General features: G+C 38.7%; 1 protein-coding gene and 1 long non-coding RNA gene across 2 annotated transcripts in view; both read left to right on the top strand.

Annotated features, from left to right (window-relative positions):
* The window catches only part of LOC102159187, a 104,534-nt gene extending 87,719 nt beyond the window's left edge, over window positions 1–16,815 (top strand). Inside the window, exons 2-6 of the long non-coding RNA XR_307028.3 lie at window positions 4,527–4,687; window positions 5,981–6,066; window positions 12,170–12,339; window positions 16,164–16,372; window positions 16,480–16,815. This is a non-coding gene — a long non-coding RNA (uncharacterized LOC102159187). The remainder of the gene's footprint in view (window positions 1–4,526; window positions 4,688–5,980; window positions 6,067–12,169; window positions 12,340–16,163; window positions 16,373–16,479) is intronic.
* The window catches only part of LOC100153543 (multiple epidermal growth factor-like domains protein 6), a 580,873-nt gene continuing 574,115 nt past the window's right edge, over window positions 18,610–25,367 (top strand). Inside the window, exons 1-3 of the mRNA XM_021069816.1 lie at window positions 18,610–18,708; window positions 18,888–19,182; window positions 19,666–20,269. Of these exons, the coding sequence (XP_020925475.1) occupies window positions 18,610–18,708; window positions 18,888–19,182; window positions 19,666–20,269 (998 nt within the window). The remainder of the gene's footprint in view (window positions 18,709–18,887; window positions 19,183–19,665; window positions 20,270–25,367) is intronic.

Genomic DNA, 25,367 nt, shown 5'->3' on the forward strand with positions numbered 1-25,367 from the left:
TGAAGCCATCTAACATATTATAAACAAATATGGACATATTTATCAAACTGTATCTGTGGAATGTCTTGGAGATTTGTAATTATTTCATCTTAAAATTCAAACCAAAACAATTGCTTTATTCATGCAGTTCTAATAATCTGGTGGCAGCAATGAACAGGAGGAGACACAGTCCAGGAGACCCTTATAACTCACTTAGGATGCTTCGCCACGCCCGATATCTACAGAGTGATGGAAATGACACTAGCTCCATAGAAGTAAAATGTATATACTGACAGATGCATCTTGGACCTAGAAACACCTGTATAAATATACAAATCTAGAAGATGTGTAGCAAATTTTTTGGTTTACTTGACCTAAATTTCTCTGTAAAACTATAGTAGTCTTAAGGTTTTTTAAAAGTAAAATGAATAACAAGGTATTAAGTACAAACCATGAAAACATCAGGGCAGTATGCAGAGAAGTTCATTTGGCCTGCTGCTTATTTCTCAGCTGAAAGATCATGGTCTCTGTTTTGTTTTTGATATTCCAATGGGTTGAAATTAAGATTTCTGTACCAAAAAGAAGTTAGCATTTCATGAGATGAACAAGTAACCACTAAAACCCTGGGGGGATAAAACGATGTTCTTTTAAAATTTCATTATTGCCTCTCTGTCTCCAAGCTCCCTTCTATGCAACAACAAAATCCTTCTGAAAATAGTTACATGTAAAAATCAAATATAATGAGCCATATTTTTTCCCCAACAGAGAGTATTCTCAAAATATTTTCAAAGCTTCTTTAGGAAGGGAGGCAGATAGTGACAACCTCGAAGGCCTCAAAGTGAGTGTCCAGGGATGGGTTTAGCAGCAAAGCTCCTGCAGAAAGTCCACATGAGCCACCAGAGAGGCCCTGGACATAGGTGCCCAAATTTTACCCCTAATCCTGGACAACCAGGAAATAAACTCAACTTTAGCTTCAGTGTTTTCCAGTGAAGTAATGCACCAATTATATCCACTGACACTCCCTCACTCTCCTGTGACTCCAAGCCAACACCTCTTGTCACACTGAACATAACACTCTAATGACTTCTCTACTCACCTTTGTCTATGTGTAAACCATCCATAAGACACACTTCTTTTTGAGTAGGGACATTGCTCCGTATTGCAAGTTGTCTGAAGCAACTGTGATGAATGTGCCAATAACTTTTTCTGCTATTATTCTTCGATTTGGCCAATCACCTCCCAGTCTGTCTCCTAGCTCTCATGGCACAGGCAATCACAGCTTATCTCTTAATTGTATAGTGTAGGTCAACATGGTTTTATCTCCGAAACTACATTCTCTAGCAGATGCATCTTCCATTATGTCTTTTCCCTTTTTACTCATCTTCCTGGACTGGGAATCCTAAAAGTGGCAATCTTGGAAAGTAAGGTAATGAATCACAGGTTCTATGACACGTCTGCTCTCCTTCCAGACCGTATAAAAGTGCTTGTTATAAAAGTGATGGATTGCCTAAGCTGGTGGTTCATCTCCTGGGCACACTCCATGCTGTGTTCAAGTTCTGTCTGACTCTCCATATAGCCCTATGGCATTTGCATCTTAGGGAACCAGCACATACATATGGATATACCTGCTATTGCTTTTGCTGTAAGAAAGGTCTTTATCCCTGACCAAGAGTCTTGTGTCTTTTGTTGGCATCCATGGAACTGTAGGAGGTGACTTATTAACTTGTGTAGTTATTTCATTTAGTGTTCTACTCCTTCCAGCCTCCCTCCACTCTATCAAATTTATTTAAGTAGGATAAAATTTTCATAGCTGTGAGCCTGTTCTTCTGCCTAAATATGCAGACATTCCCTTCCTTCTTTCCTTCCCTCCTGGCTTCCTACCAGTTTTATCTATTATCTGTCTGTCTGTCTATCTATCTGTCTATCTCTTATCTATCCATATATCCATCTGTCCACCTCTATTTACTTACCTGCATCTACCATTTTTTAAAATTTATTCGACAAATATTTACTGAGTGTCTCCTTTGTATCAGGCACTGTTCTGGGTTCCGCCTATTTGGTAAAAAACACAAGCTAATATCTCTCATTTTTGTCTTTTTATCTTCATGTTTATTCAAAAAAACTATTAAAACATATTTTAAGGAATATATACAGATAGCATAATCCATACCAGGTATAGTTTAAAAAGAGATGAAAAACAAAGAGAAAATGGGCAAAGAAATAAAATTGTGTTTAGGGATGAGACTAATACATAAAGATGAGATATATTTGTTTTTGCTGCAAATTTGGCTCTCAGCTTTAGGCTGAAATCTGCTAAATTCCTCTGGTATGGAAAAGGTTCCTAGAATGGTCATATCTTTTGAGAAGGCCCAGTGCCCAGGGAAAGAATTATCTTCCCTGTGAGAATGCTTCAGAGTTGAAAGTGCTTTACTACTCTGTGGGAACAACTAATCACAAGGACCACAGGTAGAAGTCACTGAATAAGAGCCCATCTAAGCCACGCACATTTCCTGGGGTTATGTTCCTCATTCACAGATTGGTTTGTTGTACTTTACAGATGTGTGTCTTCACTGCCTTGGTATTATATGTGTTATAAATGCAGAGACGTATGAAGGTGAAAAGTGATTATGATTCTAATCTGAGAGATAAAAAGGCACTGTGGATAGGTTCCTGTGCGTGTAGAAAATTCATATTAATTCCTTCCCTTGTCCTTTATTGTACACCCAAGTTCTAGCATTTCAGCTCCTTTCAGATTCCAGCTTGTTCTTTAAGACATCCTTCATACATTAAGCTATTGCAATAAGGGTTGCTCAGCATGTTACTTGTTAATAAAGGACATCTGCATTTGTTTTAATGCTTATTTAAAAAGAAATTGGAATTTAGTGCTTGTCAGCACTAATGGAATCAATGGTACTTTAATATGTGTTAATGGTACTTCAGTTCCCTTAACAGCAGAAAACAGTGAGGTTATTAACCAAACACACGGTTGTTCCAAATGAAAGAGAAAGTGTATGGAATTTGGAAAAGGCAAAGATGGTCTGTGATTTTGTTAGTGTGAGGTCATTTGAACATTAATGAAATGTATGCATTTTTTTCTTTGGCTGTGTGTTTTAGTCCAAAGGGCAAACAAAATTGTAATGGCAGGTGTTGGTGAGGCTATCATGGGTCTTATCAAAATTGGAGGGAAAAGAACTTGCTCAGTGTTCCTCCTTGCAAAATTTCAGTGAGATGCTGTCAGCTGCTAGCTTTAGAAAATGGTTTTCCTCCCCATTGGTGTAAGTATCTTTAAAAGACCAAGTGAATAAGAGGGAGATAAGGGGAAACGTATTCTAAAAGAGCAGAGAAGAGCAATGCATTGGGTTAGACCTTAGCTCATCATATTAAATTCAACAAAATACGAAGGCAAATGAATGGTTGAGGTCTTGACTTGTATACCTTGCTTTTGAACCAGAGTCTCCCTTTATCTTGCATCTGTGTAGAGGGTGATCTTTTAGTTCATTTCTGGATGCATTCATTACATCTGGTGGAAGATTTTTTAATTTAAACACTGTATGTTGTTAAGTCAAAGGCCAGAAATAATATTATAAGAAAGTAGGACATAATTACCTTCAAAAAGAAAGAACTACTTTACTTTCTCCAATTGATATCTATATAAAAATGATCCTAAGTATTTACTAATATGGCTAATCCTTAGCTTTTTTAAAGTCTGGTGAAAATTTTCCGCGGTTAAAAGATTAGTCAAGCATTTTGAATTACTAGACAGTATGCTTAACTTTTGGAATATTTTGCGTAGTTTTTGGAAAATATCGATTTTGTTAATCTTTTCTTAACATTTATGTTGTTATTCTTTGGGATGGAATATAATGGACTTAAATCCTTAGCTGAAAAAAAAGTCAACTTGGATTCTCATACAATTGATTTTTAAACTTTTATTTAATGGTTTATGAACTTTAAAAGGATTGTCCCTGAAATAAAACCTTTCTCAAGTCTTGTGTAGAATGGATAATTTGGAGCATTTTTAGAAACTGAAAGGATGTCTAATGATTAAATGTTTGAAATAGTAAATTAGAAATCAGGAAACTTTAGGTATTATCTCAGCTCGACATACGGTGGTCTCCAATACTGTGCATTGCTGAGTTGTTATAAAACCCAATAAGGCAATTTTAAGAAAGTGCTTTGTACTTTTTCGAAGAAAGGTTTTATGTCAATATAAAGCATTAATACAAGTCACTTGAAGTGCCATTGCCTGAAATCTGGGAGTCAATACAGAATTCTCTATTGCTAGCGTCTAGTTACATAAAATACTCTAGGATTATACTGTCAATTTAATATCCAGGCAGGGTTTTTGTTAATGCACACTCCCAAAGGGGATGCTAAACAATGAGATCAATGAACTATTAGAAATCACTCTGTATGTGGGCAACATTTCTTCCTGTATCATCTCTCCTAGTTTTCTAAAGGAACATTTTCCTATCTAGAATTTCAATAGGTTATATTTACTTTCTCATCAGAGACAAATACAGTGTTTAATTTTTTTTTCTTTTTAGAAACAATAGAAAACAGAAATCAGTGGTAGTGAATATTTCACAAAGGGGGCCAGTAATTCCTTTGTGAAACTATGCCAGACTGGTGGACATAAGTTAAATCAGCAATGAATTAAGTCAGTAATGCCACAGCTTCCATCCACAAAGATTGGACTGCCCAGAAGGTAAGTTTATAGATAACACAATTTCTGTCCCAAGACATAGGTATTTTCAAATTTTAAGAAAAGGCATTTCAGGTAGCATTCTTTGCACTTCAACATAGGGCCGTTTTCTTCAGTGTTCTCTTTGGAGTGAAGAGCTCTCATCCTACAAAATGAGAATTCAGGGCACATGTCAAACTTTCAAGGAGGGACACTGGGAGGTGATAATGCCTGAAAGATAAATTGGAAAGATACCATAGGTATTAGCCTGTGTAAATTCTGCTTTCAATTTGTGTAGCAGCCACTGTAGCACTTTCAGAACAAGATAATGAATTAAATGTAATTCTTGGCTGTCCCCTGAAGTCCTAATAAGGACCAAATAGCTGGATTCTAACCGATTTGAAACCTATCCTGGAACCATTCCATAGAGGCCTCACTTTCATTTTATAATTGGGCCAAGACAAGCTTTAATATAGCTTAATTTCTACCCTTTAAAGCACTGACAAGGATGACTGTTGAATTATAGCAAAATCTCATGTGTTTTTTTCTTGTTTTTTTGAAGGACTCAACAAATGTCAAGACTTTTGTCCTTAGTTCTCATTTCTTAAGTGAGTTAGTGTTTATATTTTAGCCCAAAGAGGCATTACTATTATCTTAGGCTTCCTTTTTCTGTTAATTAACATAAAAATGACTGTATAAATCAACTCATTTGTTAAATAGTTCTCTAAGCTGGCCTTAAGAAAACTTGAGTTTTAACTAAAACACTTCAGTCAATCAACATGACCTCACCCCATACAGTTTGGTACTTTGAAAGGTATATATATATATATATATATATATATAGGATTAAGGCATATATATGTATATATGAGGGATTAAGGTATATATGACCTCACCCCATACAGTTTGGTACTTTGAAAGGTGTATATATATATATAGGATTAAGGCATATATATGTATATATGAGGGATTAAGGTATATATATATATATATGAAGGGTTAAGACACTTCTTAAGTAGCTCAAAATACATTTAAATGAGGAACTGGACAGTAAAATTAAAACACTTGGATACTAATATGAAAAAAATAAACTTGGATTTTATCTTATGGAATTCATTTTAAGTGGACAGGAAAGTTGCAGGTTTTTTTTTTTTCTCCTGTTTGGCCTTCCAATATTAGTTATTGCTGTGAGTGTATTGGGAAGGGGTTTGCAATGAGGAAAAATTGTGAGGTTGAATTAAGAAGGGCTTATCTTCTTTGGCATATGCAAGCTGATATTTTCTAAATTCAATTTATATTTTAATTCATGCTTTGCAGGGCTTTTCCAAAATTGGTTCAACCAACCAGTAAATCAAGAAGGATTCATTAAAGCATTTCACCACAAGGCACTGTTTATAAAAAAAGTAAGCAGATAACATCATTTAGGTCTGAATGCTGTACGGAGAGTGCCAGCCATGGAGTCACATTTTTCTAGAAGAAGAAGCAGGGTGACTCAGAGCTCTTCTGGTCCACAACCAAATGGTCAGAGCATCTTTACTCCCATGAAGTATCCAGGTTCCTTCTTTACTCTTTTTTGAAGCTCTTGCTGACCCTGATACCACAGCCTTACACTTCTTTATCTGATCTCTTGCCTCTAACTGGATTGAAACTTGCCCTTTTGAATATATCTATACAGGACTCCATGTTCTACCCAACTCTGTTTTGTCAACCTGTTTCCAGGGTCATTCCAGCTGGTGGCCTGGGCTCTTGCGGGATTTCCAGTTTTTAGCCTGTATGGAAGTTTCCTTCATGTTACACTCCAGATGAGTTTGGGGTCAAACCCTCAGTATGTGACATTCTTCATAGTCAGGTGGGCCTTTGAGACTTATAGACTTCAGAGCAGGAGCACGGTCTCTAACAGCTGAATCTCTCTTTTGAACACTGACACTGAGGGCGTGTCCCCACCAAGTCATGCTGACCCCACCAACCACTGCATAGAGGTCAGGGTGCCAAATCTTTTTGGAGGGGAGTGAAAGCTGTGACCTGCCTCATTTGCCAGAGGGCCTGGCATGCTCTTGTTTGTGTGGCTTCTGCAGAATTATATAAGTCAGATAGCATTCTTTCTATTGAGGCTCTTAAAAACCACATACTTAAGATAGTATAAAAACAGAGCTTTTCTAGATTTAAAGAAATGGGGTAATTTTAAAAAGAAAGAAAATTCTGGCTTCTAAGATAATAAGGTTAACAAAACCAGTAAGATCTGAACAGTAGTAAATGTATTATTTAATTCAACAAGAGGGAAGACAAAAAAAAATCAGCATATACCTAGCAATTTCCTAAAAGCATAGCTTTATTTATTTTTCTGCTTAGTCTCTGCTTGTGGTTTGGGACATTTCATGGAAAAGGAAAAGTTAATAAAATGTTCCCTGTTTAACAAAACAAAACAAAACACCAATGAATGTCTCTGCACTAATGAAAGTCATGCTGTAGGAAATAATTCTGCGGAGATGGAGCAGGCAACAGCAGGGCTGGTTGGGAGAACCTTGAGTCAAGCATCAGCCTGCCATGTAGTGTTAAGAGCAGGGCCATGGCAGATAGAAACAGGAATTCATGCACACAGGGAAGCACCAAGAGTCCCAGAGGGAGATTCAGGATACTCAAATCAAGGGCCAGAGCTGAATTAATAATCAAATGGGAATTCAGGTGTCATGAAGAAGGATAGGGCTATCAGGCAAGGTGGCTCTTGACAGATTTCTTCAGTAGCATCCAGCTTTCACTGGTCCAATCTAATTTGTAAACAGATAAACCCGTGGTGTCTTAGGGTAGCAGAGGCTTCTGACACATCACTGTGACAAAATTTCATTACATGAGGATACTAAGAGAAATATGCACATAAAAATCTAGTCAAATAAATCTATATATTTAAAAGATATTCTATGTGTCTCATAATATGTTCATCACATGTGTGAGAAAGAATCCCTTCTACAAAACAATCATTTGAATTGGATATCCACTCCAAAGTATGAAGATCCTAGATATTTTTACCCATCAAACTGCAAATAAAGCCATGTGCAAAGGTTCGGGGAGAGTCCCCAGTGAGGGCTACTGTGAAGACAAATGGTTAATGTCTGCTCTCCCAGCTGCTCAGTTAATTACTGTAATAGAAAACATCTTGAGGGAAAACACTGCATACAGTTATTAGCAATTAACCCACAACTCTAAAAATCACAATTCTTACTAATAATAGAAGACCGCCTAGCCAGCCTAATTATAATCTCTACACAAGAGTCTTGTATTTTCTGAAAATGTGAAATCTTGTAGGTTACTACTATTTAAAATGCAAATAGGAAATTGGGATGATGAAGATTACACTGAGCAACGCAAAATGGAGTAGAGTAGATAGAAATGGAGCGGGCATGATTAATGTGGTCATTGACTAATTCCCAGACATGCAAACAATTCAGATATATTAGCCAAAAGAACTTCCCTTGGAGTGTTCCCTACAGTTATGGGGCCCGATGGTGTTAATGGTTGATGGTCCTAGAGTGGTAAAGAAGGTAGGATAAAATAATGCAGGGCAGGAGAAATCCATGAACTAAAACAAACAGATGTGGTATTGCTTGTTTTTCTTTGAATCATGGAATCTTCTTAGATACAGCAGCTCATGAAATTCCAATGCTTTTCTTCCCATTTGGAGAAGTTTCGTCTATTGTTCCCCATATTGTTGCTCTTGCACAATGCTTACCAGTCTTCTTGCCTCTCTAGAACAAACTAAGTTTATTTTTGTCACCAAACAAGTTGCATATTGTTTGCAACTACACCAAATAATGTCTTAGGATATTTACTTTTTCAATAAACATTTTTTCTAGAGTTAATAATTTTCTTGTATTTTTTCTCATTTATCAGTAGTTAATTTCCCCCCAAGTGCTCTAAAGCCTAGAAATAATTTCTATAACTCCCTAGCACATTAAATAATCTTCTTCCCCTTTTATCTCCCAGAGCTTTTTCCTATACTCTGTACTTACTCCAGTCTGTAGGATGCTATTTAATTCTGGCTCACAATTTGGCTTGTAAAACTTCCCTTTGTCACCTTCTTGGAAATACTCTTTTCCATGTTTTCTGGTTTCTATATTTTCCTTTCTTAGTTCACTTCCCCATTTTGCTGGGATGTTTCCTCCACTAGCTTCCTATGAAAGTGTATGTGAGAAAAAAGAATGTATACATGTATGTGTAACTGGGTCACCATGCTGTACAGTAGAAAAAAAAATCATATTGGGGAAATAACAATTTAAAAAAGTGAAAAAAAAAAAGAAAGTTTATGTGAGTGGCCAGTTTTTTTGAGCTTCAGTATGTTTGAAATGTCTTTCTCTTAAACTTAATTGATAGTTAAGCTGAGTATAGAATTCTAGGTCGAAAACTATTTCCCTCAGAACTATGAAGTTATTGTCCCCCTATTTTATATCATTTGGTGTTTGTTTTCGGAAGCCCCATCCTACTTTGAATGCTGTCCTTTGTATGTGTTACTATCTCTGTCTCACTTAGAATTTTCTCTCTGTCTCTGAAATTTCATTATGATGTATATCAGTGTGAGCTGTTGTCCCACAAATTCTGTGCACTAGGTCAGTCTGGAGATTCTTTTGGTTTTTATTTGTTTGAAAAAATTTCTCATCTTTGTTTTCTCTTTTCCTTTCTTTTTGCTTCTACTGGATTAACCCACTAATTTTATTTCCTTTTCTTTCCTAGTTTCTTTCTCTCCTTCTCTGTCTCTCTCCTCTTATCTTCCAGGAGATTTCCTTGATTTGCTCTAAGCTTACTATGGAATTTTCTTTTCATTGTAGTTATCCTCTTTTTAATTTTAAAAAGCTGTTTCTCAAAGTGTTCCTTTTCCATAGCAAAATATTTTTGTGTATGTATATATATATATAATAAATCTTCTTTCTGAAAATGATAATCATAATTTGGGAGGGAGGGAGGTTTTTCCTCTTTTTCAAGTTCCTTTTATCTTTTATTTTCATGTGGTCTTTACGTACTGGAAGCTTTCTTTATATCTGGTGATCCTTGACATTATATTTAAGAATATACACTACAAATGTTATTAGAAAGCATCTCTGTTTTTGTGGATGGGAGTAGTGATACGCTAGACTCTACTGGAAGGTTAGAGATACACACTTGGATATAGGGGACCGTAAGTGAGAAAAGCCATGAGAGGCCTTCAGTTCATCTTTCAATTCACCTAGTGCTCTCATGTATAGCCTCTGCCAACCCCTGTTTTCTACTCTGTCAAGGAAAATCCTGTGAATTCAGTTTTTCTAGAGAATACATCCCCTGTGTCTTGAGGGGCATACAGAGAAGGGAACATCAGGAGGTCAGCTATTCTACATATTTTACAACCAGACCTCTCATCTTAGGCCCAAACATTACCCACTCCTTCCAGATTTCTTCACACACCAGATCTCTCAGGTGTTCTCTGTGGGGAAATAGCTTGTTTCTTTTTTCCTAGACATTACCTTTTATGGCACCTACCTTGTAACTTTTGTGACTTCTATCTTCCAGAGTTAACAATCCTGCATCGGGCTTCTATCGTCCAAACTCTTCTTGAAATAGCTGACCAGTTGTCTCCTGTCTTGTTCATAGCAGTGGATAATATCTTAAAACATTTCTTTACTCTTCATTTAGTAAAGTCTGGGGAGGGAGAAAATATAAAATAGTGCAATCTATTTACTACATTAAACTGAAACTCCATCATTCTTTTTTTTTAAGGACATGGTGCCTACTTTTTAAACTAATTGCTCTATTTAAAACGGTGATTTTCAAATTTCAGTGTGCATCAGAATCATTTGAAAGGCCTGTTAAAACACATTGCCGTACCCCACCTCCAGATGGCTGATTCAGTAGTTAGGGGATGTCCCTGAGAACTATTTCCAACAAGGCACCCAAGCAATGCTGATGCTGCTGGCTTGGAAACCACCCTTTAATGAACACCAATTTATATGGATGGACTTTTAGTTTAATTAACTCTGGTTCTAGTCTTTCATATAGAGAGGTATGTGCCTGCTCATCCTTTATCACCTTCCCCAGATACATCCTCTAGAAGGCTTTTTGGACCATATAGAAAGCATACCTTGCCCCAAACGAACCCCTCCCTCCTCTATTTTATTCCTACTTGTTATAATAGTCACATTGGACAGGTCACACATCTGACTTCTGTAGAAGAGAGTCAGCTCTTCCTGTCTTATTATTATTTAGATCCTTCTTCCTCCTCTTCCACCCTCCCTTCTCCCCAACTTCCTAACCTCCTCCTCTTATTCTTCCCCCTGCTCCTCCTTCTTCTTCATTTCTGTTACTAGACTCATTGCCTCACATACAGAGGCATGGCAAGCTGAAATTATGTTACCATATGCAGTCAATATGCAGGACATAAATTTGGAACAGTTTCTCTCGGAAATTGCGAATGTCTTCATTCATTCATTAGTGTGTCATGTAACTGATGGCAGGCATGTTCTTGAAGTCAGGCATGCAGATTACAGCAGCTTTACTCAGAGTAGCTGATCTGTGAACTCTTCATTACCTGGTCCCAAGGATGATAAGGAGCTTACCTCAGAAGGAAATCAATGGACTGCTTAGTTCATTGGGAGAGTCTTGCCATTAAAAAATGTCAGCTGAACTAAATAGTATGCTTAGTGATGTAGTCTGCTTTCATTCTGGCCTAAGCTTCTCATCTTGTCAGGCACCAGTATGAAACACGTTACTATTTGGCACTGGTTGGCAAACCGCTCTTAAATAACTGACATAGTTCACATGTCATAAAATTTGCCCTTTAATAAGTATACAACTCAGTGCTTCTTTGTATTTCATCACTACCTAATTTCAGAGTGTTGCCATTTCTCCAAAAAGAAAACCTGTACCCATGAACAGTCACTCCCCATCTCTTACTCTCTCCCAGCTCCTGGTAAGCACTAATTTACTTTCTGTTGCTATGGATTTGTCTGCCCTGTACTTTTCATATGAATGGAATCATAAATAAATATGTGGTCCTTTGTGTCTGGCTTCTTTCACTTAGCATAAAGTTTTCAAGGTTTATCCATACTGTAGCATGCATCAATACTTCATCTTTTTTTTTTTTTTTTTTTTTTTTTTTAAGGCTGCACCTGTGGCATAAGGAAAGAGCCGAATCAGAGCTGAAGCTGCCAGCTTATGCCACAGCCATGGTAAAGCTGGATCAGAATTGCACATATGACCTACACTGCAGCCTCTATCAAGGCTGGATCCTTAACCCCCTCATCAAGGCCTGCATCCTCATGGATACTAGTTGGGTTCTTAACCTGCTGAGCCATAATGGGAACTCCTACTTCATCCTTTTTATGACTGAATACTATTATATTTTATGAATATGCCACATTTTGTTTATTCATCAGCTAACTGGCATTTAGGTTCTTTCCATTTTTTTTTGACTTTTTATAAATAACCCTGTTACAAATATTCTTGTACAACTTTTTTTGTGGACATAGGTTTTTCTTTCTCTTGCAGTGGAATTGCTGGGTCATATGGTAACTCTATGTTTAGTGTTTGGAGGAACTACCAAACTATTTCCAAAGTGGCTTCACAGTTTTGCATTCCCACCAGCCATGTGTGAAGGTTTTAATTTCTCCACATCATTACCAACACTTCTTATTGTCTCTTTGATTATAACCATCTTAGTAAGTATGAAGTTGTACTTTATTGTGGTTTTTGATTGTATTTCCCTGGTGGCTAATGATGCTGAGTGGCTAATGATTTATATATCTTCCTTGAGAAATGTCTGTTCAAATAATACTACCATTTTTATCCTTGGAGTAAGCATTATTTATATCTGATAGATACTAGTCCCTTACCAGTAAATACCTTATCCCATCCTGTGGGCTAGCTTTTTATTTTCTTGATAGTGTTCTGACTGCACTTTGGATCTCATAGCTTCATAGCTAAAGCTGCCTGTCTCATATTCTACATAGAACACACAGTCAAAACTAGAGAAAAATATAGCAATTATAGCACTATTTACAATAGCCAAGACATGAAAGCAACCTAAATGTCCATCGACAGAGGAATGGATAAGAAGATGTGGTACAAATATACAATAGAATATTAGCCATAAAAAAGAATGAAATAATGTCATTTGCAGCAACATAGATGGACCTAGAGATTATCATACTAAGTGAAGTGAGTCATACAGTGAAAGATAGACATCATAAAATATCACTTATATGTGGAATTTTTTTAAAAAAAAGGATACAAATGAACTAATTTGCAGAACAGAAACAGACTCACAGACTTCAAAAACAAACTTATGGTTGGTTACCAAAGGGGAAAGGTGGGAAGGAAGGATAGACGGGGGTTTGGGATTGGCATATGCACACTATGGTATATGGAATGACTGGTCAATGGGGACCTGCTCTATAGCATAGGGAATTCTACCCAATATTCTGTGATAATCACAGATAATCAATATGGGAAAATAACCTAAAAAAGAATGCATGTGTGTACGTGTATAACTGAATCCCACTGTGTTGCACAGCAGAAATTATCACAACATTGTGAATCAACTATATTTCAATAACATCTAAAAACAAACACATAAAAAACAAACAAAAAACTGTAGAAAATATACCAGGTGCAAATGTGTATGTATGCAAATGTAGGATGATGAACTTTCAAATACACTAGCTTTGGGCTGGTGACTTGGGCTTATCCTTCCAGAGTACAGCCAACCATGCTTTCTATCTTCTTCTGTGGGGTTTAACTGGAACCATAACCACATTATGTTTGATAATTTTTCCTTAGGTGGGTGTTGTTACTTATTTATTCTGAAGTTCATTACTCTGAGGCTCACTACCTTGCTCGTTTATTCACTCTTGTGAAATCCTCTTCAGATTTATCCATATTGAATTGGAAAGGAATGGAAAATTTTATACTATCAATGATTGTTTTTGATCGTTCCAGATATGAATGCTTAGTTTATAAAAGATCAGCTAATGGTGTAGTAGAGTAGCTAATTGCAGCAATGGCCTAAATAACTGGTCCCACTTTGAGGCACACACACATCAGGCTGTGTTGCTCCATCTGTGCTTCTTTAGGATCAGATCTGTTCAACAATCTTAGCCTGGTTAGTTGTAGAGACATTGATAGTGGCTCTTGGGATGTGATCTGTTATCCAGGGCATTCAGATATAAAAAGTAGGAATTCAGAATAAAAGTTCCCAGGGAGGGGATTTTGGTGTTCAATTTTTCCTCTTTGACAGAAAAAAACAAAGTGAGGAAAAGTGGGCCTTATGCAAATAATAGTAAGGAACCTCTTTAACTATAATAATTAACATTAAGTCACCCCAAATAGCCAAAGCAATCTTGAAAAAGAACAAGGTTGGAGGCCTCACATTTACTGACTCCTGGACATACTACAAAGCAACAGTAATGAGGATGGTAGGTATTGCAAAAAGACATATATAGACCAATGGAATAGAATAGAGAACCCAGATGTAAACCCTTGAAGAAAAAATGTGACGAGGATGCCGCAACTACACAACAGGGAAAGAGAAGTCTCTTCAACAAATGCTGCTAGGAAAACTGAATATCCCACATGCAAAAGACTGAAGTTAAACCTTTATTAGACCCTTATCTTACACCATGTACAAAAATTGACTCAAGATGGTTAAAAGACCTAAATATAAGACCAAAATTATCCTAGAAAAAAACAAAAGGGGAAAGGCTTAGGACATTAGATTTGGCAGTGATATCCTGAGCATGACACCAAATGCATGGGCAACAAAAATAAAAATAGACAAAGGGAACTACATCAAGCTTAAGAACTTCTGTGTATCAAAGGAAACAACAGAATGAAAGGTAACCTATGGAATGAGAGGAACCTTTGCAAGTCATATATCTGGCAAAGGGTTAATATCTAGAATATCTAACAAACTTACACAATTCAACAACAAATTACTTGATCAGAAAATGGGCACATGATTTTACAGACAGTTCTTTAAAGAAGATATGCAAATAGCCAACAAATACATGAAAAGATGCTTAACATCACTAATTGTAAGAAAAATGCCATGAACATTACAATTAGAAATGCAATTAAAATTATAATCTCACACCCATTAGGATGGTGACCATCAAAAGAATAGAAAGTAACAAATGTTGGTGAGGATATAGAGAAACTGGAATCCTTGAGTACTGTTGGTGAAGGAAGTACAAAAGGTGTAGCTATTATGGCTACTAGTATATAGGTTTCCCCAAAATCAAAAATGAAATTGCCATATGATCTAGCAAACTCACCTCTGAGTATATATCTGGAAGAATTTAAGACAGGGTCTTATAGAGATATTTGCGCAGTCATGTTCATTGCAACATTATTCACAATAGCTAAGAGGTGGAAGCAACCTAAATGTCAATGTCAGGTGAATGGATAAACAAAATGAGGTATATACATACAATGCACTATTATGTAGCCTTTAAAGAAGAAGGAAGTCTGTCACATGCCACAGCATGGATATTATGCTCAGTGAAATAAGCCAGTCACAAAAGAACAAATACTATATGATTCTACTCATGAAATGTTTAAATTAGTCAAAATCATAGAAAAAAAGTAGAAAGTTGTTTGCCAAGGGTTAAGCAGAGAGGGAAAGGGGGAATTAGTGTTTAATGTGAATAGTTTCAGTTTTGCAAGATGAAAAAGTTCTAGAGATCTATTGTACCACGATGTCAATATACTTAACATTATTGAACTGTATATTTAAAAATGGTTAAGACAGTAAACTTGATGTTACATGTTTTTTAACACACACGTACACATGCAAGAATTAGCTGTGCAAAGTATTGTTTCCAAAAAAGTACAAGTTGAATGTGTATCTGGGCTAATCTTCTAATTATGTCCTAATAAATATAATTAGTTCTGGAGTTGGAAATTCTAACTCACATATGATTACCAAGTCTTTTTTTTTATTTTTTTATTTTTTGGCTGTGCTTGTGGTGTGTGGAAGTTAGTGGTCCAGGAACTGAACCTGTGCCACAGCAAGTGAACAGAGCCACAGCAGTGACAATGCCGAGTCTTTAACCCCCTGTGTCACAAGGAAACTCCTGATTGGTCAAGACTTTATGGCCAATGAGTAGCACAGTACTGACAAATTCTACATTAATCACTAGGCAGATATCTTAGGAGTTTTATGCCAAATTTATAATTTTCCTTAAAAAGAGAGCTATTGGTTTGTAGGGACAAAATATAGTGGCAGATGAAACCAAAACAAGAATGATTATTCACATTTTGGTGTGACAATCCCAGTTGGTTCCTGGGTGAATTTCATTCTATTTTGCCTGACATCAAGATCCCAACATACATGGCTCATTAGTGCTTGTAGGCATTTCTATAATGGCGATTTATTACATTTCACGTGACAGAATCTGTCCTTTGAAGAACTGTTTTCTGACTCTTTCAACCCGCAACACCTGCCAAATCAAGTGGTCTGCTCTCGTTCCCTGTTCCCATACAGACTCTGGAAGTTTTTGTGTGCAGGAGAGCAGGACTGAAAAGCTTTGGCAGGAAGGTCTTTGCAGCAGCCTGCCTGTCGAACTGCATGGATCAACAATTTCTCAATTAGAAGAAGATAGACGAGAAGATAAAGCATGCGGTGACTGTAAAGCTTCAAGCAGCAGCTGAGGAAGATTTTGGAACATCTGGTCGGAATCGATTTCTTTTTAGGTAAGCATTCCTTTTTACAACCAGCATACATAAAGCATGAAATTGGCTTATCCCGCCTTCTCCTAATAAGGGAGAAACTAGTTAGATTTATTATTTCTTTGATGCAGGTCTGGAGAGATTGGGGTAGCATGTGGCATTCCCACTGGAAGTCCCCCCTAGTCCTTTGGAGTCCTATCAATAAGAACATTTGTCCGCTATATCAAATCCATTTTTAAGAACCTGTTCAGGATGGCAGTGTAAAAGATCATTCACAAAAATAAAACCCAATTCAGGATGTTTCTAATTTTTCCTACACGAAATTTATTTTGAGCAAGAGATGCCCTCAACACAAAACTTCTCTGTTTCTTAATTTTAAAAATTGATTCTTTGCATATGTGACTCATTCCTTTGCTTTGTTAATTTTAAAATTTCTTTCATTTTGGGCAATAAATGCTGAATTAATTGCTTTGTCTGTATCTGGCTTCATTTCGTGTGTTCATAGGATCCCTGAACCAACAAACTGTATTGTTCTTTTTAATATGTAAGACTGTAATTAACAGCTTTCATATTGCATCCTTTTTTTTAGAGAATAGCATAACCAAACAATCAAGCCAGATCACTAATTATTTTTAAATTGTATGAATACACTGCAAAAAGGAGAGTTGAGTTCAGATTAAGGTTTCCCAGTTCATGGAAAATTTTAAATTCTTATGCTGGAAGAGTAAGTTTCATTTAATGATAATTGTGTAGATGGAATTGTGTTTATATTATTATCCATGCTATAATTTGAAATCAATCTCACTTTATGAAATATACACGAATTGTACATATTTAGCCTGTCACATCCAGAATGTTGTAAATGTTCATCTATAATAAACATATTTTTACACTAATGTACATGAAAGGAAAATTTTCTAATTTGAGGTTTTCAATTTACTGATTCACTTCCCTGGTAACCCAAAGGAAACATGTCCTTTACTAAACAACCATGCAATCAGATAATTTACATATATTCCCATATTTCCCCATTATTCTTCAGCTCTTAAAATAGTTCTGAGTTTCAGCTGTGACTTACATAAAATTTAGCCTTGTAATAAAGGAAGTCTATTATTTATGCAAGGCTTTCTGTAACATAAAGAAAGAAGATGATTAGAAACTTTTTACACTCCAGGAGGGAATGAGATTAGTTGAAGATAGAGCCCTGCAGAGTTAGAACTAGTCCAGAAGCAAAGAAAGGCTTAGCAAATCACAGGAATTTCAGGGTACTGTTAACCTGTAATGTCATCTTTAGGTGTACTATACATTTCCTTAAAACAAGATCAAATTGTAGTGAAATAACCTGCAATCTTTAGGTTCCATCAAAAAGACAAACTAGAAATGGAATGAATGGAAAGAATTAATCTTTTCACCTTGATTTACATCCAGCAGGAAAGAAAAACAACCTCACCTTATGTAGCCAGTACACAAAGTTCAGGAGTCACCATTCCTCTGAATTACAAGTTTTCTTTTCTTCCTTTCCACCCCCAACATGCCCTTCCAGCCTTTGGTCATTTCACTGTTCATTAGCACCTCACTAGAAGAGGGAGGGGGAAAAAGAAGAGGAGGTGAAATTCAGCATTCAATTTTGTTACTTGGTAACAAAGGTGACAGAGAGGTTCTGGAAAAGTTAAAACTAAGAGTTAAAATAGATGTTAAAATTGTCAATGTATTTCAGTGACCCATGCTGGGTATCCCATTATCAGAATTAATTGAGTTAGCCAAGTGACAATGCATCTCTAGGACAGTTGTCAACACTGTCCCCAATCCACTCTGCAATTGGAGAAGGTCTGGTTCATGTATAACCAGTATTTAGGAAAAACAGAAAGAATGAAGCACTGTTTTATCAAATAAAGAGGTTCAAATAACGATTTTTATTATGCAAACTGCTTCAAAATTCTGTTAAATCTGTCAAAAGATATCTAGTTATATATTTATGATCTTTCACTTTAAGTTAAACTTCAATTAAAAGTAAAAACTGTGTATATATATTTAATTATATATATAATATATGAAATAGAAGACACTGCAGGGTGGTGAGAATTTCAACTCTATGGCACCATCATCTTTTTTTTTACTTTTCATAGGAACTTCGAAAGTTTGTTCCCCAGTCTCTCCTGCAAGTTCCCAAATGCTTCTTTAGTTGCAGAAAATGCAGAAAGAAGAGAAGGGGAACAAAGACTCAGAAGACTGAACCCGAGAGCCAGATGGTTAATTGAACTATGAAGGGCAAAGGGAAGCCGAAAAAAACCAGACCATTAGGGAAGGATCATATAAGGGCTCCCAGGGCTGAGGAAATCAAGTGGTATACCACTTTAAATGTTTGACCATGAACGAGTCTTTGGAGAGTCACTTTTCTAAGTTTAGGAATCAAAGAAAAAGTTGTCCCGCTGCAGATTGATCTATTTGCTGGCGGGCTGAACTGGAGATTATGGCTTCGGAGCCGGCTGTCCTTGTTGGAGGACACAATGCACCATAGATTTTTATTTTCACGAAACAGACTCCAGAGGTTTGCGGCCTTCCAGACAGCAGCTGGCGCCGGGCAGAGGCATCGCTTCGGGCCGGAGCTACTGGCGACCGCGCGGCGCTTGGCTGTGCGTCCCAGGCAGTCGAGCCAGCACCGCAGCCGGAGCCTTCCCATCCGAGCAGACGCTGTTCCCTTCTGGAAGAACTCTGGGGGCTCGCAACTGACTGTTCCTCAGCAAATTTGGGGAAGAGGACCTGGTTTAAAGAAAAGGAGGGAGTAGCTTTGGAAAAGGGTTGGCTCCTCCTTATAACTCTGGTGCCTGAAGCGGGTGAGATAGATGGTGGCCAAATAAAATGGAGATGATCCCATTTGGAGTAACGAGGATTTTTGGAAGAGCCGACGATGTGTCCTGCAACTGTCGATTTGGCAGGAGATTTGACTGAATCAACTGCTGATTCCCACTTCAAACACACCTACCCCCAGCCTGTGTTCTGACCGACTCCCAAGACTCGGGATGGGCGGGAGCGGAACAGAAAAGAATCAAAAGTCAACCTTCCTTTGGTCTCTGTTTGTGGCAGATGCACAGCTGGCTTGGTTCAGAGAAGGTTGGTGTGTGAGTGGAAGCCAGAGCCTCTTAGCCTCTTTGGCGGGGTTTGGGTGTGGTGGTGTGTGTGTGTGTCTGTGTGTCTGTCTGTCGGGTAAGTGGGTGGGTAGGAAGGGGTGGGGAGAGGGGTTAGGTGGAAAGATTGACCTGAGTCTCTCATACCGCGTCTCAGCTGCAGTTCCCCCCCCCCCGCCCCCGCAACCCCAGCCCAATCCCGACAGCGTCCAGCCCCCGCCGGCCTCCTTCCAGCTGCGCGGGGTGGAGAGGAGGGTGCCAGGAGGGCGCGAGGGCGGGGGGCGCCAAGCAGCGAGTCGAGCCGCGGTGGCTGCGGGGCTGTCTCTTTAAGCGCTCCAGAGGGGCCCGGCGCGGAGGGCGGTGAGCGCGTTTCCATGGCACCGAGGCTGCGGGGGCTGCTGGGCCGCGCAGCTCGCAGGTTTTCAGTCTCTCCCGGTGGAGCAGGGGCGCGCATCTCTGCGGCCGGGGTGCCTCCAGGCTCTCCCCGTCGCTCTGCCCGCCCTCTCCCCGTAGCTGGGGATGCCCTAGTGTGGCCAAACTGTGCTGCGCCCTCCACCGGGAGACGCACCTCACTAGCCCCACGAGCCCCGCACACCAACTTCTGCCCGGCGAGCTCAACTTCTGCGCCAGGCTCGGACTTGGGCGGAGCCGGAGTGGCGCGCGGCGCGCAGCTAGGGTGGCGGCTGGAGCCTTTCTGCCCTGCAGCGATGACCTGGCGACTGTGGCTCTGGTGCTTCTGCTCCTGGGTGGCCGCCGGCTGGCCGCCAGGCAGCGCCCTTCAGCTCCGGCCGGGCATGTAAGTGGCTCCCGCGCTCCCGGACGCCAGTGGGGAGCCGGCCCCTTGCTCCTCGGCCCACCCCGGACCCGCTGCGATTCCTGCAACCAGGAGGTTCCCTCCGGGAATGAGTAGAGGACCGGAGTGGTGGGCAGGCACCGGCGGGATCCGTAAACTGTCCCCAGCGTGTCCTCGGGGCAGAGACCGGGACGGGGATGTGTGCTTCCCACCTGACAGAATTTACCCCCAGAGGGTGTGTGTGTGTGTGTGTGTGTGTGTGTGTGTGTGTGTGTGTGTGAATTTCCCGTTCCGGAAGAGTAATTGGCTCATAATAAGTTGCGCCTTTGAAAGGGTTTTGAATGAAATCTTGTTGAACAGCGCGTTTCTTGACATGTTCTTTGTAGAGACCTAAAAGTTATATATTATAGTCTCCCCCCCCCCCCCCCCCGTGAGGAGTATCTCCGATTCCGAAGGAGTGGATTATTCCACAGGTTTGATGAAAGGCGAACCTTGGCTTATTCGCTGAAGTGAGGGGCTGGGGAGAGATGTCAGGGGCTGAATGCGGGGACACTTAGATACTAGCCCCCTTGGGAGAGAACTAAAGAGTAGGAAGATGACTGAAACGCATCCTCTGAGGATGGTTTCATTTCCATATTAGAAGTGGAGAAGGCTGGGAGTTATTCGTTCTTGGTCACTGTGTCAAGCTGGGGAAATCCTAGTCTTTAACCAATTGTCGGGTCGTCTCTACTGGCTGGAGAAGTTTGCACTGAATTGTGTAGCATCACCGGGATCATCATCGAACTGTCTGAGAGAGAAGCCAAATCTAATTCTGCTTTTCCTTTCTGCTCTTGAGCTGTTATGAATAGACACTGGAGTATTTTGAACATTTAAACGTCTTTGCTACTTCTCTGCTTCATCTTTGATTTTCTGAAATGTGACTGCTTTATAATAGGAAAATGGCTTAGATGAGTACGCAAAGCCATCTATACTTTTCCAGGTCTTGACTTTTCCTTGTCAGAAAAATACTATTTTTGGATTCATGTTACATTTCCATATTTCAGCCTTCTCATGTGAGATTCAATTTGCTACCTGGTTACTACATATGTCACTAACTATAAATCTTGAGACATGGCCAGGGTACCGGGGCATGGCAGAACAAGTCCTTGCCTACATAGTTTGTAAATATGTTTTTGGCAGAAATGCAAAGAGTTTCTGGGCAGGTGATTTCTCTTACATTGATGATTTGTCTTGTTTATCTGGAGAGAAGGTTGATTTAGGTTTTTCCTCCCCACTTTATCTCAGAAAACACATCTTACTTTGGATAGCTTGTGGATCCATAAGCTTCCACTTCTTAGAAACTGCCTTTTATAGCAAGCTTGCTGGCTAGCCATGCTCTTATCTTTACAAGTGTTATAATTAATGTGTACCCTGGCTGCTTATTAGGTAGCCACCTATGCTCATGAGACAGAATAATCCCTTTGGGGGGCACTAAGAAACAACAGAAATACCATATCACTTTTTATATTGCTTAGCTATTTTACCTCATATTTCAATACTGATACTTTTATTGAAAAGGCTGGAAGGATGACATTGCATTTTTTTAAAGGACACTGCTACTGCAGCTCATTTATCAGGTGAGATGAGATTGGATATTTAAAACAGTATAAATTCTTGGGTGTTTAATAGACTTGCTCTTTCTGGGAGTTACTGAGATTACTCTGATGACTCTTAGTACTTTCTGAAATCTGGATGGGAAAAATTCAATAAAATTTGTGTTTGGACCTCCCTGGTATTATAGTTAATGGTTTCTTCAGCAGGAACCATGTTGGGATTTAGTGCTAAGTTTCTGCAGATGCCTTTGCAATTGTTGTATGCATGTGGAATATAACCATGTTATATTGGCTTCCACACACCTGTCCATCCATTAATTGAAGAGAATTCTTCCTGAGATTTTTTTTTTTTATTGACCTCTGAGGTCCATTATCATTGAGAGCAGGCTTCTAATGAGGTGAGGGCCACTAATGAGAAGGCATCATCCTACTGACTGGCACTTATAGGTTATTAACAGATAAAATTTTATGTAGCTGATTTGTACTCGAGCAGATTTGGGAGCCTTGGCGACAACTGAAAAGAGGAAGTGACTGTGCAGCTAAATAACAGTCATCCTAAATGCAGTGCATTGTATTATGGTATATTCCTCCACAAGTGAGCTCATTTTCAAAGGGAATTTGATTAACGAAGCAAAGGATATATGACATAGGGGTATTCCAACTCTAATAATTGATCTGTCTGATGACCTTGTCTCATCACTTTTAGGAAACCTTGTATAACTAAGTTTAGGTGGATTTAAAAAATCAATATTTACAAAGAGTGCCTTCTATATAAGTGACATTGAAAATCACAGGTGATTAATACTTAACCTCTTTGAATTCTTAGTTGATGCCTAGGCAAATTTCTAACTATTCCAAATGTATTATTTCATTTTATCCTGGAAATAGCCCTACAAAATAGGCACCATTATCATCTCCATTTATGATGAGGAAAGAAATACGTAAGTTCACACTCCAGGAATTCATGAGATTTGGATCCAGGTAGATTAAATTCTAGTGCTGGAGTTCTTAACAACATATCCCTTTCAGAACACCCAGGTCTAGTCTGTATTTCTAAGAAGTTCTCTGTAATTACTGCCTGGGGTTCTCTATGGGAGTGCAGATGATACCTTCTATCTAGTGGGTATTGAAGAAGCTAAGGGGCTTTTTGGACTGTTGTAAAAGCTATAGGGGTCTACTGGCATTTGGTGCTGGGTATGGAGGGCAGTCTGTGTGCTAATTGTCCTGCAGTGGCTAAGATCCATCCTTACAGTAAAGATCTGATTTCTCTCCTCCTCGTTGAGACTCTTCATAAGAAACTCTCCTGCTCTCTCATGGCTGTAGGTATTTAAGTATTACAATGATGGGCTAGGCTGTAGTTGGGAATTGTGGAATGGAGAAAGCTATCCTTGGCGAGTACATTATGAATTGGGGAATTGTAACTGGTGATGGCATTTTGATAAAGGGATATTAGAGTTTACTTATGTTAATGGTCTCTGCAAATGTTTTCTAAGGGATTAAATAGACGGAAATAAACCCTTCTCCAGATCTTTGAGACATCAAAGGAAAATGACTGTAACACACTCTATTAAAATTTATCCTTTGTGATGCTCTCTTGTAAACACTTGCATAATTATTGTATATAGCATGATGGAAGCAGTAAACATGGATACATTTCAGTTAAATCATGCAGGCAGAAGTATTTAAAGGCAGATCCAGTAGCTGAAGCTCCTAAGATTCGAGATAACTTGGCATACTCTGACATTCGGGAGGGATTTTAAAAAGGTATGGCTACTTGGTGACTCAGCAGTCTCCTAAACTGTTTAGGACATCTCACATCCATTCCCTAATGCAGGTATCCAATTCAGGTTGACATGCAAATATGTCATGATATATATACATGATATTTGCACACTTAATATCATCTGTAATTCTCCTTCTGCACTGGCCCTTGCTTTCTGTCACCTTCTATCTTTATTCCTCTTCCTAGTCTTTGTACTTTACCCGATTTATCTCTTTCCGCTGGCTTCCTTCATTGGTTCTATTCTGGTGAGACCTAGATCTCTACTTCTACCTCTCTTCTCTTCAGAGCTACAGACTTGCATTTTCAGTGATAGATTTATCATCACCATGGGGTTCAGACTCTGAATGTTCATAAAATATCTCTAGTTGTCACTGTTTCCCTCAGCATTTTCTCCCTCTGAGGTACTTAACTCATCTTCCCTTCATTTCCTATTTGAAATCTTTTTTTTTTTTTTTTGCTTTTTAGGGCCACACACGTGGCATATGGAGGTTCCCAGGCTAGGGGTCCAATCAGAGCTACAGCTGCCGGCCACAGCCACAGCAACGTGGGATCCGAGCTGCGTCTGTGATCTACACCACAGCTCACGGCAACACTGGATCCTTAACCCATGGAGCAAGGCCAGGGATCGAACCCGCAATCTCATTGTTCCTAGTCGGATTTGTTTCCACTGCACCACGACAGGAACTCCTCCTATTTGAAATCTTATATCTGTCACTTTTCTCTGAGTTTGCTTTGTGGTTATATTATGACCTTTAGGTGAGATGATCATGAAAAGGCCTTTGTGTATGACAAGTGGACAACTAGAAATTAATATTTATATTTCTATCAGATGCCAAATTCTAGAAATACCAACAATGATATATCTCTTGAATTAGTTCTCTTTCCCGTTGCCAACACTCAAGCCCAGCCATGCTATTTTTACTCCTAGACTGTTCCGGTTGTCTCTTGGTTGGTCTTTTGTTTCATATTCTCTTGATCTGCTTTATTTTTGCTTTATTTACAATTTAATTTTCATCAAAGTTGGTTTCTAAAGCAAAGACCTACTGACATCATTTCCTTTCTTAAAAATATCCATAAAGTAAAGTTCATGGAATAAAGTTCAAAGATCAGAATATTATTCTTAAATAGCACTTATTAGGTGCTAGGAACAACTTAAGTACTTTCCATATTTTTAACTCAAATCCTCACAACTACTCTATCAGAAGGTAATATTAGTATCCACATTTCATAATGAGGATATTGAAATCCAAGGAAGTTAAGGTTTTCCCAAGAAATTTCGCAAAAGCGTATGAAACTCAGGAGAGTTTATGTGGTTATTATTTTTAAAAGTTAGGATATGGAGTTCCTGTCTTGGCTCAGTGGAAACGAATCTGACTAGTATCCATGAGAATGCAGGTTTGACCCCTGGCCTTGCTCAGTGGATTAAGGGTCTGGTGTTGTGGTGAGCTGTGGTGTAGGTCACAGACGTGGCTCGAATCTGGCATTACTGTGGCTGTGGCATAGGCCAGCCATTGGACATTCGGCTACAGTTCCCATTCGACCCCTAGCCTGGGAACCTCCATATGCCGCAGGTGCGGCCCTAAAAAAAAAAAAAAAAAAAAAAAAAAAAAAAAGCTAGGATATTAAGCCAGACTCTTTGACTCTAGCATCTGTGCTCATAACTATTACACTCCATTCAAGATTTTATCTTTCTGGTGTTATTCAATTTAATAAATACTTATTGAGC

The sequence above is a fragment of the Sus scrofa genome, chromosome 13 (assembly GCF_000003025.6).
Source record: "Sus scrofa isolate TJ Tabasco breed Duroc chromosome 13, Sscrofa11.1, whole genome shotgun sequence".
Taxonomy (NCBI): Eukaryota; Metazoa; Chordata; class Mammalia; order Artiodactyla; family Suidae; genus Sus; species Sus scrofa.